Below are 17,392 nucleotides of genomic sequence, written 5' to 3' on the forward strand. Positions count from 1 at the left end.
TTAATTTTTATGTGTTAAATTGCATGGCTCTCCAGTGTTCGGAATATGGCATGTCTTAAAGCTATGTCACCCGGCTCTGAACATAGTCCCGGTAAAGCAGTGCTACGGACAGTGGACCTGTCTCCTACTGTTTTCTGAGCATCCTTCTTTTTACAGATGAAGGTAGACACTTGGACTTCTTGAGTATATCCACATTTTACTGTTAAATTATCGAGTTCAGTATGAATTCTGAGAAGCTAATAACAGGTCAGCCACTTCCCTTCTTATGACGCTTCGGTGGCTTTTCCACCACTCCTCTACTTGCTATCCTAACTGTTTACCTTGCCTGCCGTCCTCTGTTACTCTTAACTTTCCCCAGGCTTCTGACACTGAGGCCAAGTGTCCTCCCTTCCGATCTGCACACATCCTAAGCTTCTTGCGCCTTCTGCTTAAGATGATCTCCCCCAGTATCATCACATGGTTGACTCCATTCTCATCTACATTTTAGTGGCAGTCCCTCTAAAGCGAGAGGCCTGCCTGACTCTCTGGTCTAAAGTAGCCACGTCTTCTTCGTAGCTTTTCGGATTTTATCATGTGCATGTATCTAATTTCCTATCTCTCCTTACTACACAGTAAGGTCCCTGGGAGCCAAGATCTTGTCCATCTTGCACATTTCTGTATTTCCCTAACACTTAGAACTCTGTCTGGCACATAGTAGACGTTCTAAATATTGGTTGCATAAGACTAAAATCCTGACCTCTCTTTGACAAGCACTGCTTTACTATTCTCCGTAATGTTTCACCCATTCTGTTTGGGTATTTTGTTTGTGTAGAACCAAATGCACTGCTTATTTTTGGCCACCATCCTACTCATTTTGGCACTGAAATGACAGTATAAGATGGTGTTGCTAACTCTCAACTATGCATGTCATCTCTCCACAATAGGATTTTAAATCCCATGAAAGCAGAAACAAGGCCTCATGTTTCCTTAGTATACCTTTGTAAAGTCCTAAACTCCATGATTGAATGCATGTAAATGTTAACTTTAGAGAAAGGGTTAAGACCAAAATATAATTCTGGTTTGTGTGTCCTAGAGCAGGGAAAAAAAAAAAAAAAACCTTCTCATTTTGATTTATGATTTAAAATATTTATAACAGAGAAATACTCTGGACTATTTTTTCAGCCTCATGTTCTAAAACTGTTTAAGAAAGCCTATTATTACTTAGCCTAGGTGACTAGAAGCAATGCTCTCAACTTCCCAGTTCTTTTCAAATTAGGCAATAAACCCATGTTGTACTACTTTGTGACCCTAGAGAAGCTACTTAAACACCTCTGAAATTTAGTTTCTTTATTTGTAAAGAGTTAGACTCCGATCTCTATGGTTTCTTCTTGGGTTAAATAGCCCGTATGATTCTGCTCCTATGAAAGGTAGGTCACCTGTGGAAGAATTAGAAGGAAATCGGCTGATGACTGCTGTTGTCATTTAAAAGAAGCCCATATGAGATTCCCCAGGGACTGTGCAGGGAATGAGTTTGGCTCAGCTTCGTGGTTTGCTGACCCTAGGATGATGAGAGGGGGTCAGGAAAACAGTTTTATAAACAATGAAGATGGTAGAGAAGGGTTTGAGGTTGTTGTCTATTTACACATTCTAGGAATTGTGTAGCCACTGGTGGCTTATGCTCTACTGTTAATAAGATAGTAATAGGGCTGCAGTTTCTCTTCTTTTTATTCTAGAAGATTTGGTAGCTTACTTAAAGCATCAAAGAACTGAGAGGTCTTTTTCTGAAAGCACAATCACCATGTAAATTAAATACATGATGTATTTCATAACCATCAGAAACAAGAAGTGAAGCAATGTTCCTTAAAGTTCAGCAACTCTGATTTAATTAGGATTTCGAGAGATGGTCACATGCTCTCAATTGTCATATTCAGAACTTTCTCCTGGGGCTTCAGATGATTAGGGTAATTTTTCTAATATTTAGCATATGATTTGATTGTTTCACAGATCCCTGACCACTCTACAGCTCTGGTTAAGAAGCTGCAGAATGACAGTTACCTGTCACTATTCTCCTTTGGTTTCTCTGTTTTGACTATGATGTCAGATCCTTTTATTTCTGTGCTCCAGAAACACTGCTGCTCTTTGACCTGCTTCTCGACCCACCTTTACTCTTAGCCCTTCCTCATCTGATACGTTACAAAGAAGGGAGAGATTCTAGCCTTACTTCACCAAATTCTTCCAAACAATTCATTTCTTTGACACTATCTGCTGCTTAAATGCTCAGGACTTCCTGTGGTGGGTTAGAGATGGCTGCAAATACTCTGTGATTTTTTTCCCGTCAAGAGATGGAGTCCATTTCCTGTCCTTTTAAATCTGGGCTGGCCCTGTTATTTTTCCAGACCTGTCACATGTGGCAGAAATCGTATGGGATAAGGCTGGGCCTTAAAGGAATTTGTAACTTCTGCTTTTGTGTGCTTATAATTTTCTTAGTTAGAACTCAGCCACCTTACTGTGAGGAAGCCTAAACAGCCATGTGGAGGAGTGGCAAGGGCTCTGGTCAGTAGCTGAAGCTGAGGTCCAGGCCAAGCAGCCAGCCAGCACACCAGCCCTGTGACTGAGGCATCTTGGACCTTCCAGCCATCCCCATGTTCCAGCCAACACCATGCAAAACAGAACTGCCTCTTCATCCCAAAGAATCATCAGAAATGATGAATGGTTATTTCAGCTGCTAAGTTTTGGGCTGGTTTGTTACATAGCAATAAAGAACCAAAATAAAACTTGGTACCTGGAAGTGAGGTGTTGCCACAACAAAACATCTGTCATTGGCTTTGAGACCAGGTAGCAGTGAACCTGAAGGGGAAGTAAGAAGATTATTAATGGTGGCTGGAAGGGCAGAAAGGAAATTCCTACTGGAGGATATAAAACTACCCTTGTTATGTATTGGCAGAAAACTTGACAAGACTGACACAGTAACATGGAATATAGAAAATGAACCTAATCGATTTGTATATCTAGCTTAGATTTTCCTTCAGAATGTTCAAAGTACTAATTGACTTCTTAAAAACATTTATGACTAAAGTAAGAGAGAGATTAATTACAGAAGAAACAGTTTGGATTTTAAGTAGACTTGTAGGACATATTTCCAATTCAGAATTTTCTGGGATCATGAATAAAACTGTTCTTATTCCTAGCTTCTCTTCCGAGCAAAAGGTACTCAAAGATGAGATCCGGAGCAGTGCTAGTGCAGTAAAACTTGGTCTTAAGGTAGGAATAAAGGCCAGGGCACAGGTATAGGGCCCTGTACTAAGACTTCAGAAAGATTTAAGGCAGTGCCTCTTCTCAGCTAGATAGAAAGGCTTCTAAGAATCTTAAGGGTGTTGTCCCATAGTATTCCGAACATGATTTAGATGACAAGATCCTGGACTTTAAGCCTGAACTTGATGCCATAGTGGAATAAAACTTTAGATGGAGGGCAGAACTTGGGAGAGGGCGAGGCTTTCCTGTGAGAGGAATGTAAATCATTTGTGGGCAGAGAGTAGACTGATGTCTGCACATTCTTTGCCGTCCTTCCACTGAGAGGAGGCATTTATTCTCGAGTAAATCTGGGCTGGTACTTGACTCCTTTGGCCAATAGCATATGCTAGGCAAGACACCGTGATTTGAAAGCTGTGCCATAAAAGAACTGCAGTTTTCACCTCTCTGGAAAGCACCATCATGGAACCCAGGCACCATGCTGAGTGAGGACACTCGAACAACCACAGGAAATCTCACATGAAGTTCCAGTCAGCACCAAGTACCAGCCTGATGAATAAGGACATTTTGGACCTTCCAGCCATCTCTGTGCCAGCCAACTCCAGGAAGTGAAAGAACCACCCACAGAATCACAAGAAATAAACTTATTTTTAAGCCACTAAGGTTTGGAATGTACAGACTAACTAGCCAAAATCTTTCCCATCTATATGCTTCCAAGATCTTGCTTCTCCAAGGAGAGGCTTAATCCCTTAGATACATCCTGCCTAACATGTGAACATAATACTCTTCTGCCCTATGCATTTTTGTACATTCAGTTATTTATTGTACAAATACTTACTGTACACCATGGGCTAGAAACTGTGGAAGATTCTATAATGCCATAGGATCAGAATCAGAATTCTTTTGACCCTGCTTCTGCATGGTCTTCTCTTAGGATATTTGATGTTGCTAAGTGGTGTTGAATTTTCACTTACAGTGACTATTTTATTCACTGCTTCTTTTCAAATATATTGCAAAGGTTTTCAGTACTATTTCTGGCCCACATGATTGAAATAACCTTTCAGCTGCCCCCCTGTTTCTAACCCCTCCACCTTAAATCCATCCTGAAAATCTCTGTAGCTCAATGACTCATTGTTCCCCCCTGTCACCTGAAGGTTCCTGTGGTTGACGGTAGCTGTTACTTTGTAGTCTTTGGGGAGAGGGAGCACTCTAGACATCTGAAACTTCCAGGAAGATTTAAAAGATAGGCAATTTCCCCGGTTATTTTGTTGCCAGTCTATCTTGTGAGCTCTCCCCTCAACCTCACTTCCACCAACTGTAAGAGTGGCATCTGGGTTTAAGTTTCTGATAAAAGTGCTCCAGGTAGTTCTAATGTGAAACCAAAGTTGAGAACCACTGTCTTAGATTTGTGATTCTCAAAAAGTAGTCTTGTACCAGTAGCATCAACATTACTTAGGAATTTGTTAAAAATACACATTCTTGGGGCCTACTGCAGACCTAATGAATCAGAAACTCCGAGAGTGGGGTTTATCACGTGATTTCACAAGCTCTCCAGTGATTTATGAGCATTAGTGTTAGAGAAACACTTTACTAGATGAATCCTATAGTTCCCTTCTAGATCGCAAAACTAGTGATTGTGCAAGTGCTTGAGGAATGCTAAATAATTGTCATCAGACCTCTGAATAGTGGTTCAGAGGATTATGTAGTATAAAGCAAAGGAGCAAATGAGTCCTGGACACTAATGCATTGTTTCCCAGAGTGAATTTATATTTCAGCTAAAGATATGTTAGACCCAAGAAACATCTTGATGAGAAGATGGAGACTAAGTATTTTGAAAGACTATAAAGTGATTGTTTAAGTTAATAATCAGTGAGAGTAGTGTACAGAAACCCCATTTTGATTTGTTTGGCTATGTCCCTGCCTGGAGCCAGAGACAGAGATCTTTGAAGTAGCGTCCAGTTCTCAGCATAGAATGACTCTAAATACCATCTGATCATCATTTGTTTATTTTTGCACTGGTTATTTTGGAAATGCTTTCAAAGTAAAATTAGGACTAGTGGGAAGTAAAGACCGTCTGTCTAACTTGAATGTTGTTGTTCCAGTCTTAGAGACTTTGGGGTGAGATTGTCAAATGAATTCATGTGCTTTGAAAAGCTTTTATGATTTTTTAATGAGGTTTAAAAGCTGAAGGAATGGGATTAAGACCATAAAATCCTTTACTTTTTACATTGTTTCTTTGAACTGATTTAGTGCATTTGTATATTAGAAATAGAGATCTGATTTGGATTGAATCCTCATTGTTTGCAAAAATATGGTCTGGAAAAAATTTCCTGGACACACAAACAGTATTCAGCTTTGTAACGACAAAGGACAGCTATGTTCTAACTCTCCAGTTAAGCACTTCAATTAGAAAAATTAACATCATTTAATATATAGGAATGCTTGAGACTTCATACAGCATTAAATGCAGATGCTATATATTTATATAAAGTCTTAAATAGTTCAGTGGAACATGTTTAGTAGAAAAAGTTTAGCTGGGAAAGCAGATTATATAGTATGTAACTGGAGACATTGCAGAAAGCTATACATTTATAGCCTGGTCTTTTCAAAGATTAAAATGGAGCCCACTTACAGTGCAGCTGTTGGTGTAAGTTGATGTCTTAGTCCCTCAGGCTGCCATACAGCAAACTACCGCAACAAACATTTATTTCTCAAAGTTTCTGGAGGCTGGAAAGTCTAAGATCAGCAGACTCAGTGTCTGATGAGAGCTCACTTCCTAGCCAGTAGATAGCTACATTCTTTCTGTTTCCTCACAAAGTGGAGGGGAGAGCGCTCTCTGGAGACCCTTTGTAAGGGCACCAAATCCATTCGCTAAAGCAGCATCCTTATGACCTACCTCCCAAGGTCCCACCTCCTAATCCTGTCATGTTGGGGCATTAGGATTTCAAAATACATATTTTTCAGGGACACAAATATTCAGTCCATTGTAGTGGGGGAAAGAGTTAAATATTCAACATTTTCTTAGCTTTTGAAAGAACTGAGATTGGCATAGTTAAGTGGATTGAGTGGCCTAGACAATGTGGTCTGGTGTGGACGAGCCTTGAGATTTTATCCTGAGGACCTAGGTTCTAGTTGTAACTATTTCTTACTGTTCTTGTCATGTTGGACAAGATAACACCTTTGGGCCTGCCTTATTTTCCATGTTTATAAAATGTAATGAATCATACTTATTATAATGGCTTGTTGTAGGTATAAAACTAATGTAAGTGAAAGTGCTTTGACAGTAAGAAAACCGATATTAATAACAAATATTTATTTGTTCTCTTATTGATGAGGAACTTATCCAAGGAGGTCTAAATTAGGTGATTAGAGGAAAAGTTTATAATTCTTAAAAAGTTGAACAGGAAAAATTATTTACAAATAAATGTCACAAATTTGTAGTGAATTGTGGTCCTCTAACAGGTTAGTTATAGTAATCTCTCATTCTGATTATTTTAAAACCATTACTGTAGTTGGAAGTTTGTGATTCTGTTTTTTTCTTCTTATGTCTAAAGTAGAAAATGTACTTGCAGTCTTTAGGGAAACTGTGTTGTCTAGTGAGTATCGTGATGTCTGGGCAGCATTTTCGAACTATGCAATAAATTCTCTCCTGGCGCGTTACAGCTGCAGTGCAGTGGAACAATATGTAAAATGTTTCACACATCAAATGTCTTTATCGCACTTACTGCACATAAATGCAGTTGTCTATCATATGTTGTCAGACTTTTAAAAATGAATTGTGAATAAGAAACTCATACTCCAGTGGTGCTAAGTTTGAGTTAATACACAGTTGGGTTGTCACACACTAACTGTGCTTTCTGGCCTGAAAAAATAATTTGATCCTGAGTAGTAGTTGTAAAGAAGCTTTTACACATGGATTGGTAAATCCAAAGTAAATTTCAGACATGCTAACTTTTTGATCTTTGAAAATGACAAGGTTACAAGAGTATTGCTAAAAGTACCTTAAGTATAATTTGGGGTCAGTACTCTGAGCTGAATTTCGAGTACTTAATAAGCCAAAAAATGGATTGTATATTCCAGGCAAATATATAAGCCTTCTCAGCAACTTTTCAGAGGAAACATAGGCACTAAAAAATACAGTTTTCACACCCAACTAAAAAAAATTTGTATGTTTTAAAATGTTCTCACATTTCAAACAAATCAGTATATATATGTGTGTAACTTAAATGATTGAAAATGATTGAAATAGATGCTAAGAATGGCTTTTATTAACTTGCTATGTACAAAACAAAAACCTATTAATGTAAAGGATAGCTACACTTAATAATATAATTTCAGAGAAGTTCAGTCTTATTTCTGAGCTGTGTAAGTTATTAACTTGTAACTATATTTAATGAATTAGTAGGCTGAATTTTAAGAGCACTGAATCTCATTTGGATAGATGTGCGATAAAGTGCAGAAATTATATGATTTGACAGGCCATCTGATGAATGCAAATAAGACCAACTGAATGAGCAAAATTAGAGTATGTAGACTGCCTGGAAAAAGCTGTGTTCACCCAATTGTTGTAGCTATGGCACTTTAAAATATGTTATTAGTAACATGTAAATTTCTGTAGAAACATCTCTATAAATTAAGGGAGGTCAGAGGCCATATGTGATCTGGTCTGTGGATGGGGTCTTATATAAGTAGCTTTGCCAGAATGTCTTCCAGTGTGAAAAGTAAACTGAGCTATGAAAATCCACTTGCCATGTCTTATGATGGAGAGGGTCTCTAAAGACAGTATCTCCAATTTTGTTTGAATTATCACAGCTATTTCAAGATGCCTATACTTTCTCTTAGAATGAAGACAATCACAGAGATGGTGTGTCTAAGAAATTTCAAAAGGTGTAGGCCTCCTGATTGAAGTACAGTCAACTTACTGGATTCATTTTGTTTTTCATTATAGTAAGTATAAACATTTAAAGTATATTGTTTGGGGCAATGTTGACTTGTATTCTTTGTTGAATAAATATTTTCTCTCTGTCAAATACCCTTATTGTTAAAGCTGTTTCTGTTTATATTATTCTATAGTTTATTGTATAGCTTTAATGAATTTAACTCTGAGGATCTTTGAGAGGACAAATAAAGCTATAAACTTTGAGCTGGCAAAGCCCTTAGAGATGATCTCTTTCACTTTCTTTATCCATTACAAGAAATGCCTTCACAACATCCTTGACAGATGGTCATCTTATTTAGCTCAGTCCTGGTAGGGAGAAGGGCCTAAACTATTTCAGAGAACTATTTCTGTGGCTGTCCCAGTACAAATTAAAATATCACTTTCTAAAATGTGCACCCTCTTAGTTCTGCCTCTGGAAGAAATCTACTTATTCTTTAATCCAAGAGGTAGTCCTTCAAAAAGGTAAGGATGAATTCTTAGATTCCCCTAGTCATCTTTTATCTCAGCTGAATATCATCAATTCCTGTGTTCCTCCAAGGGAAATAGTTCATAGACAAGTAGCTCCTGATTATTTCAGTGTCCAATTAGTCTTTAACCTGTGACTCAATGTTGGGTTCCAGGTGTGATCTTACCAGGCAGGCACAGAAGGACTGTTACCCCTTTATCTGAGTTTGTGAATTAATATGGCCACAGATTACAGTCATATTATAGCTATATGGAGCATAAATATAGCTATATGTTGCATAATAGCTATGACACAGTTAGCTTAAAGCGTGTATTCATGTCGACTAAAATCCTTCGGTATTTTTCCCATGTTGACCCAGCAGTGTCTTCTGCCATCCTTCCCTCCCATCATATTTATCGTATTTTGGGGCCCAAGTCCAGACTTTCTATCTGTTGCCTATAATCCTCTTGTTTGGGGTTTTTGTCATGTCTTGACACAGTTATAATTAACCGCAGTGGAGTGAGGCAGAAAGGGAGGAGTTGAGAGTTAGAAAGAGATCCAGTAAACCAGAGTAAAGGAGGGAAGCCCTGGAGAGTTATTTAATCAAGTCATGGGTCCTAAGAGGAAGTAAAACCCATACAGTATGATGTTGCCTAGAAAGGATGCAGGTGGAAACTCGTGCTGCAGGCAAATAGTTAAAATCAGAGGCCCTGGGACACCCTAGCAAGGGGGGAGAGCATGAAGGCATAGGGTCAGAGTCAGATGGCCCGTTATATATTAAGGCTGACCAGCAAAAGAAAAGACACTTATTCATAGGTACCAGAGCCTCTGTAATGGGATTTTAGGGTTCAAGGCAGGATACCAGTCCCTCAGAGGAGGACTAATGAGAGCAAAAAGTTTTTCTTGGTGATGCTCTCAGGACTAGGGTATCTAGAGAGAGAAACTCAGACCCAGGGAAGACAGTAAGATTTTAGACTCAAAAAAGTGCAAGAGAAGTCCTTGGACGGAGGTTGTAGCTGGACCTCTAGCAAGGATGACCATACTACTGTGATTCTTTTTAACCAGAATTGTTATTAGATCCACGTATTTCCTTTTATCTGTCTTTACTCTGTGCCATCATATAGGTGGTCTGGATTTTGCCAGTTAGCAATTTTTAAACAATTGGTCTGTGTAAGGCTGAACACCATGTAAGTCATTTCTGTAAGGAGTATTCTCTGAATACTTTTCAGTATGAAAATGAAAAACCCACCTTGTTGTTTCTGAAGGCAAAAATAATAATAGTATATGCCCTTAGTCATTTGTACTATTAGTACTTTGCTGTCAAAACACTAAATACAAGAGAGTCCCCATAGTAGGGTGTTGTAACTAGGGCTTTCTTCCCCATCCATTTTTTTAAGCCATTACCATTATGTGTCAGCTTTTAAGTATTCTAAGTTGTGTGTGAATTTAAGTTACAAAGTTAGAGCTTAGGGGAAAAGGAGATAGTATATTAAATCATAATTTTTCTGAACATAGATAGGATTGGTAGATCCTGCTAATCCTAAGGGATAATTATATAAAGTAGTGCTCGCTCAAAGGAAGTTCCTGTAGTGGTTGAAACACAGCTCCTGGACTGTAACCGATGCTCCAGCCTTGGAAGTGGGATGTGAAATAGACCTTATTCGGACCATTTAGAAGGTACAACATGTGGTTGTTAGAAATCAGTAGCACAGGAACAGATTTTCCTAATGTTGATTGAAGAAAATTCAGTTTCTGGTTTTTAATAGATTAGCATGAAGTGGAGATGCAGGAGGAAGGTAGATAGTTGCTTCACGTCCTACCCCAAATACCTTTGCAGAGATCCAGTCTGGTGGTCACCAAATAGTCTCTCATCTAAGGGACTTTATAGTTCTCAGTTGGCATAGCCTAAGGTTTCGAATGAAGCCAGGAGACTGGTACTTTTTGATCATCACCCCTGCCTGCCAGGTTTCGCCCCTGAGCTAAATCCTACTTGGATATGTACAGACATTAGAGTTTAAGCTTACTTGGGGTACTTGCTTCAGTGGTTTTTCTTTTATCTTCCTCTTCCAGTTTCTGTCCTCCTACAAGGGAAGCCATGATCACACTAACAGAGTTAAAATGTCTAGCAGACGCCCAGTCGTGTTACCACATCCTGAAGCCATGGTGGGACGTCTTTTGGTATTACATCACCCTGATCATGCTGCTGGTGGCCGTGCTGGCTGGAGCCCTCCAGCTGACACAGAGCAGGGTTCTGTGCTGTCTTCCCTGTAAGGTGGAATTTGACAATCACTGCGCCGTGTCTTGGGACTTCCTGAAAGCCAGCGTGAACGCATCCTCCAATGCCGGGATGCCACTTCCGCTGCCCCTCAGAATCCAGAACGACCTCCACCGACAGCAGTACTCCTACATTGACGCCGTCTGTTACGAGAAGCAGCTCCACTGGTTCGCCAAGTTCTTCCCCTACCTGGTGCTCTTGCACACGCTCATCTTTGCAGCCTGCAGCAACTTCTGGCTTCACTACCCCAGCACCAGTTCCAGGCTTGAGCATTTTGTGGCCATCCTGCACAAGTGCTTCGATTCTCCGTGGACCACCCGCGCCCTGTCAGAGACAGTGGCTGAGCAGTCAGTGAGGCCCCTGACCCTCTCCAAATCCAAGGTTCTGCTCTCGTCCTCAGGGTGCTCAGCCGGCGACGTGGATTCCAACAAGCAGTCATTGCCCTACCCACAGCCTGGCTTAGAGTCAGCTGGCATAGAAAGCCCAACCTCTAGCGTCCTGGACAAGAAGGAGGGCGAACAGGCCAAAGCCATCTTTGAAAAAGTGAAGAGGTTCCGCCTGCACGTGGAGCAGAAGGACATCATCTATCGAGTGTACCTGAAGCAGATCATAGTCAAAGTCATTCTGTTTGTCCTCATCATAACTTACGTTCCGTATTTTCTAACCTACATCACTCTGGAAATTGACTGTTCAGTGGATGTGCAGGCTTTTACTGGATACAAGCGCTACCAGTGTGTGTACTCCTTGGCAGAAATATTCAAGGTCCTGGCTTCGTTTTACGTCATTTTGGTTATACTTTACGGTCTCACCTCGTCTTACAGCTTGTGGTGGATGCTGCGGAGCTCTCTGAAGCAATATTCCTTTGAGGCACTGAGAGAAAAAAGCAACTACAGCGACATTCCAGATGTCAAGAACGACTTTGCCTTTATCCTCCATCTGGCTGATCAGTACGACCCGCTTTACTCCAAACGCTTCTCCATATTCCTGTCAGAGGTCAGTGAGAACAAACTGAAACAGATCAACCTCAACAATGAATGGACGGTCGAGAAGCTAAAAAGCAAGCTTGTGAAAAATGCCCAGGACAAGGTAGAACTGCACCTTTTCATGCTAAACGGTCTTCCCGACAATGTCTTCGAGCTGACAGAAATCGAAGTGCTAAGCCTGGAGCTGATCCCTGAGGTCAAGCTCCCCTCTGCGATCTCGCAGCTGGTCAGCCTCAAGGAGCTCCACGTGTACCACTCGTCCCTGGTGGTCGACCACCCTGCCCTGGCCTTTCTAGAGGAGAATTTAAAAATCCTCCGCCTGAAATTTACTGAAATGGGGAAAATCCCGCGCTGGGTGTTTCACCTGAAGAATCTCAAGGAGCTTTACCTGTCAGGCTGTGTGCTGCCTGAGCAGGTAAGCACCATGCAGCTGGAGGGCTTTCAGGATCTGAAAAACCTGAGGACCCTCTACTTGAAGAGCAGCCTGTCCCGGATCCCACAAGTTATCACGGACCTCCTGCCTTCGCTGCAGAAGTTGTCCCTCGATAACGAGGGGAGCAAGCTGGTTGTATTGAACAATCTGAAAAAGATGGTCAATCTGAAAAGCCTGGAGCTGATCAGCTGCGACCTGGAACGTATTCCACACTCCATTTTCAGTCTGAACAATTTGCATGAGTTAGACCTCAGAGAAAATAACCTTAAAACTGTGGAAGAGATCATTAGCTTTCAGCACCTCCAGAATCTGTCCTGCTTAAAGTTGTGGCACAATAACATTGCTTATATTCCAGCCCAGATCGGGGCATTGTCTAATCTAGAGCAGCTCTCTTTGGACCATAATAACATTGAGAACCTGCCCCTGCAGCTTTTCCTATGCACCAAACTACATTATTTGGATTTAAGCTATAACCACCTGACCTTCATTCCAGAAGAAATCCAGTATCTGAGTAATTTGCAGTACTTTGCTGTGACCAATAACAACGTAAGTAGATCCATTCTTCCCCTTTTTTGGCCAGTCATTTGAGCATCTGCTGTTGCAGTATGTGATGTCACTAAAGATAATGGACTTTAAGTCATGCTAAGCATCTTGAGCTTGGCCTGACTACCACTTATTAGACATGTGACTGTGGACGAATTATCAAAACACTGAGAGTCAGTTTTTAATGTAATTTACAAGTTGTCATAGAGATTTCATGAAAAAAGTATATATGAGCATTTGGCACAGTTTCTGGCACGTAGTAGGTACCCAAATATTCTCTTTATCCTTTTTCCCTGTTTTTTAACATAAAAATCACAAAAGTTATGGCAGAGCTTACTTTCGTTTCAGAAAAGGCTTGAGTACAATATTTATAAAGTTTCATAAAATTTTTCAGCTTTCCAAGTCTGACAGAGGACAACTTCTTGTAAAAAATTCTGGGACTGTGAATTATTCATAAGTTCTTTCTGTGATGCAGTAAGAAAGACTTGAAATCTCCATGCACGTCTAGAAAGACAATTCAAAATGAAAGGCCTGGTTCTATAATGCAGCACTAGGGCTTCTTAGAAGCTTTTTCCAGCATCCATGCTTTAAAAATGAACCATAATTTGCAACAGTAAAGCCAAATTAAGGAGAACTTAACTTAGCTGAAACAAGAAAAAACAGAATAAATGAGTAGTTTCCTAGGTTAAAATGTAAAGAAGGAAGAAAAAGACAAAAATCATGTTGGCTGAAAGGGCAAGAGAGTGATGGTAATATCCATATGGGAAGAAGAAAAAAACCTGTCAGAAATCAGGTCTGCCAAAAGATTAAAATGATTCCCCTTTAGTTAAAATGGGAACTACTTTCTTCTACCCCACCCAAAAAGGTATTATCTCCTAGACTTTTTTATTTATTTTTAATTGAAAGATAATTGCTTTACAATATTAATTTGATTTCTGCCATGCATCAACATGAATTAGCCATAGATGTACTCCTAGACTTTTTAATAGTTTATATTTCATGCTAAATATATCAGTGAGCACAGAGTTGGCCAATAAACATATTGATCACTAGACAGTGTTTTTAGAAACCATAGCTTGTTGGACCAATACCAGAGCTGGGGAAAGAACAGAATTTATGCTGACTTTTAGAACTCTGTGGCTTCACTATATGTAGAAGGATAGAACCCATTATAAGATTATGAGGTTTTAAAACTCCTTTAAAAGTTAGCAGTGTACCTTAGAATTACCTGGAAGGCTTGTTGAAACACAGATTTCATGGCTCCGCTCCCAGGGTTTTTCATTCAGTAAGTAGGTCTGGTGTAGGATCCAGGAGTGTATAGCGCTGAAAATCTCAGGTGAAGCTGGTGCTCCTGGTCTAATGACCACACTTTGAAAACTACAGGTCTAGAGATTTAGCATTAGTGTTGCTTAATTATAAAGTTGACTAATATTAGCATTTTGGTCACAGTTTTCCCATTGTTAAACCTGTACTGAAAAATATAAATAATTATTTTGAAAGGTACTGGTTTCACCAAGTTGTTGTCCAATTAAATCACTCCATGGAGTTTTGAAAGTCATAGCTGATTAAATTGTCATCTAACCATAATTATCTAAGTGTATAAGCAAGTTAATGGTTTTCTCTAGTTTAATGTCATGAAACTGTGAGATTGTTGGTACTGTTGACACTAAGTTTACTGACTTCTTTTGTGGCTGAAAGGGAGACTAGGTGTTAGTATCAGACATATTTTGTCTTGACTAAGGAAAGGGTACTTGGTAGCATATGAAAATTCTTATGCTTAAGATAGTTTATGGCCCAAGAACAATACTCTCTTGGGTTGTGTTGTCTCAGAAGTCATAACAGCAGTTGTGAGCATCCTCAGAACCGTTGTAATGACTGCAAATCTTGGACTGGGTGAGAAACACTCTTCTCAGAACTGTGAAGAGACTTACCTACTAAGGATGTGGTGAAATTGGAAGACAGCAGCCAGAGAGATGAAAGGTTCCTCTCTGGTGGGACAGTGTAGCCTAGTGATAGGAAGAAAGGAAACAGAATAGTCCATACTATTGGTCTTCAAATATTCGGAAGCCCTACTTAGGAAGGAAAGCCTGTTGGGAGTTGTTGTTGGTGTTAGAGCTCAGACAAGCAAGAGAAGACTTCTCATCTTTCCCAAGAAAGCTGTCCAGAGACTGAATGAACATCTGAGAAGGGAGAAGTGATTTTCTTAATAAAACTGTCCAGATATCAATTGTCAGCTGCTTGGTAGGAATAGTGGTAAAGGGAACTGAGGATTCATGTTTTATGTAGGAATTTAACCAACTTGAAGGGTTCTTCTTGAAACCTTAAGGTTCTCATGACTCTATAAGGTAGACCAAAATATTTATAAAACTTAGAAAACAAAACATCAAACCTGCAGCGTAAATATTTAGATATGCTTATACTCAGAAATGTGAGTTGATTCCTCTCTCTGGAGTGGAGGTTGGTAAAGATTGCAGAAAGAACACTTTTTTTAAGACTTGGGCAGTGTGTCAGGTTCATAGGCAACAAATGCTAACCCTGGGGTTTATTGAAAAGATGTCATGTGTCTCATTGCTGAAAAGGCTACACAATCAGGCTTGGGAAACAGGGACAAAGTTAGATAGCAAGAGAAAAGCAGCCAAAATCATGGTACAAAAGTAAAATTAAGATGTACCCTGACACTGACCATATCAGCACTGAGCACCAGTGCTGCCCTGAAAACGATGCTGCTGTTGCTGTGGCCCTTGCTCTCCCACAAAATCAGTTCTTCATGGTTTCTGCCTTATGCCCTGAGCCCCACGTCTAAGCAACTGGTAGAGCCTGTGAATGCTCACAGGCTTCCCATGTGGCTCAGTGGTGAAGCATCCGCCTGCCAGTGCAGAAGATGCAGGAGACTGGTTTTATTCCTGAGTCAGGAAGATCCCTTAGAGAAGGGAATGGTAACCCACTCCAGTATTCTTGTCTGGAGAATCCCATGGACAAAGGAGCCTGGCAGGCTGTGGTCCATGGGGTAGCGCAGAGTCAGACACAACCGAGAAAACGCACACGCTCATGCTCATGAATGCTCACCCTCGCGCTGCAAGAGATCTGGAGCAGAAGAATCTGGCGTTGTCAGTCCTCTTGTGGGAAATGGGCACTGCTTCCCACCAAGAGCCGCATGAAGATGAGGTAGAGAATTCTCCAGACACCGCAGATGTTGGGCAGCCCCCAGATGACAGACATTCACTGAGAGGACACTCCAGACTTTACTCCACAGGATAGTGATAGGTCTTCTCACGAAAACCATGAAACAGTTTTTAGCATGTTTTTGCGGCAGGATTCCTCAGAGCCTTTATCATATGAACATGCATTGTGCTTCTCCAAGAGGAGGATAGGGTGTGCAACATTTGGCACATGTATTTGAGCAAGGCGTTCTTTTTTATGGTAACTCTTGAGAGGAGTGTTCTGAGAACACTAATTGGGGAAATGTGGAAGGATAGAAGTCATGCCCAGAAGATTGTCACTGGCATGCCCAGATGTAATAAGCGATGAGAGCCTTTAGACAGGGGGTCCGAATGGAGACTGCCTTGAATTCTGCCAGGCTAGTTCAAGTTTGAGTCATTGGGTGGTAACTAAGGTGAGGCTTGAGCCTGACAGTGCTAGATAACCCAAATTGGTGCCTCCGAGGAGGCACTGGTTGTGGCATACTCAAGGTTGGAAGAGGACAGTCAAGAAACAGAACCCCATGGCAAGTTTTAGTCAGTTATGATTTAGAAGTAGGAATATAGATTAAAAAGAGACTCACGTATGAAAGGAATACTATGGATCATTGGTCCTGAGGTCAGCAAAGTACAGCCTCGGAGCCAAATCTACTCACAGCCTGACCTAAGAATGGTTTTTAAATTTTTAAGTGATTGGGGGAAGAAAATCAAATAATAATACTTCCTCATATTTGAAAATTATAGGAAATCCAAATTTTAGTGTCCATAAATAAATTCCATTGTTCTCCCTAGTGGGCCTATATTAGCAAAAAAAATTATAATTGTTATTATATTTTTCATTATATCACTTAGAAACATTTGAAAATTTTTTCTTTTATTATTGTAATTACCTACATAGTATTTTCCGTTTTGCCATTTGGCCTGCAGAACCTTCAAGATATTTACTATCCTGCTCCTTTTTTTTTTTTAAGACTTTTTTTTTTTTTTTGATGTGGACCATTTTAAAGTCTTTATTGAATTTGTTACAATACTGCTTCTATTTTTTTGTTTTGGGTTTTTGAGATCTTAGTTCCCAAAGACATATGGTGTCTTAGCTCCCCTGCATTGAAAGGTGAAGTCTAACCCACTCCCCAGGGAGGTCCCTCTTGCTCCTTTTGAGAAAATCTTTGCCAACCTCTGTTCTAAAACACTGCCTTCACTTTATTGATACTGAAACTGAGGCTTAGAGCAATTTGCCTGGGGTCCAGAGTTTCCCAGTGATGGATCTGGGCCGGAACCTCTCTTCAGCTCCTCCTCCAGTGCTCTTTCTCCTGCAGCTCAGATGCATCTGTCCAAATGATGCTCCGTGG

At 40.3% G+C, this 17,392-nt stretch overlaps 1 protein-coding gene and 1 long non-coding RNA gene across 7 annotated transcripts in view; one reads left to right on the forward strand and one right to left on the reverse strand.

Annotated features, from left to right (window-relative positions):
* Nucleotides 1-17,392, forward strand: part of LRRC8B (leucine rich repeat containing 8 VRAC subunit B) — a 77,218-nt gene that overhangs the window by 53,164 nt on the left and 6,662 nt on the right. For all 6 annotated transcript variants that reach the window (XM_069597128.1, XM_069597147.1, XM_069597158.1 and 3 more), the window contains 2 exons: nucleotides 8,071-8,175; nucleotides 10,683-12,849. In XM_069597128.1, coding sequence (XP_069453229.1) covers nucleotides 10,708-12,849 — 2,142 coding nt within the window. In that variant the 5' untranslated portion in view covers nucleotides 8,071-8,175; nucleotides 10,683-10,707. The remainder of the gene's footprint in view (nucleotides 1-8,070; nucleotides 8,176-10,682; nucleotides 12,850-17,392) is intronic.
* Nucleotides 1,312-14,153, reverse strand: LOC138443933 (uncharacterized). Its single transcript, XR_011258372.1, has 3 exons — nucleotides 14,075-14,153; nucleotides 2,762-2,826; nucleotides 1,312-1,415 (listed from the first exon to the last, which is right to left on the reverse strand). It is a non-coding gene; the product is annotated as an uncharacterized lncRNA (long non-coding RNA).

This window comes from Ovis canadensis, chromosome 1 (genome assembly GCF_042477335.2).
Source record: "Ovis canadensis isolate MfBH-ARS-UI-01 breed Bighorn chromosome 1, ARS-UI_OviCan_v2, whole genome shotgun sequence".
NCBI lineage: Eukaryota > Metazoa > Chordata > Mammalia > Artiodactyla > Bovidae > Ovis > Ovis canadensis.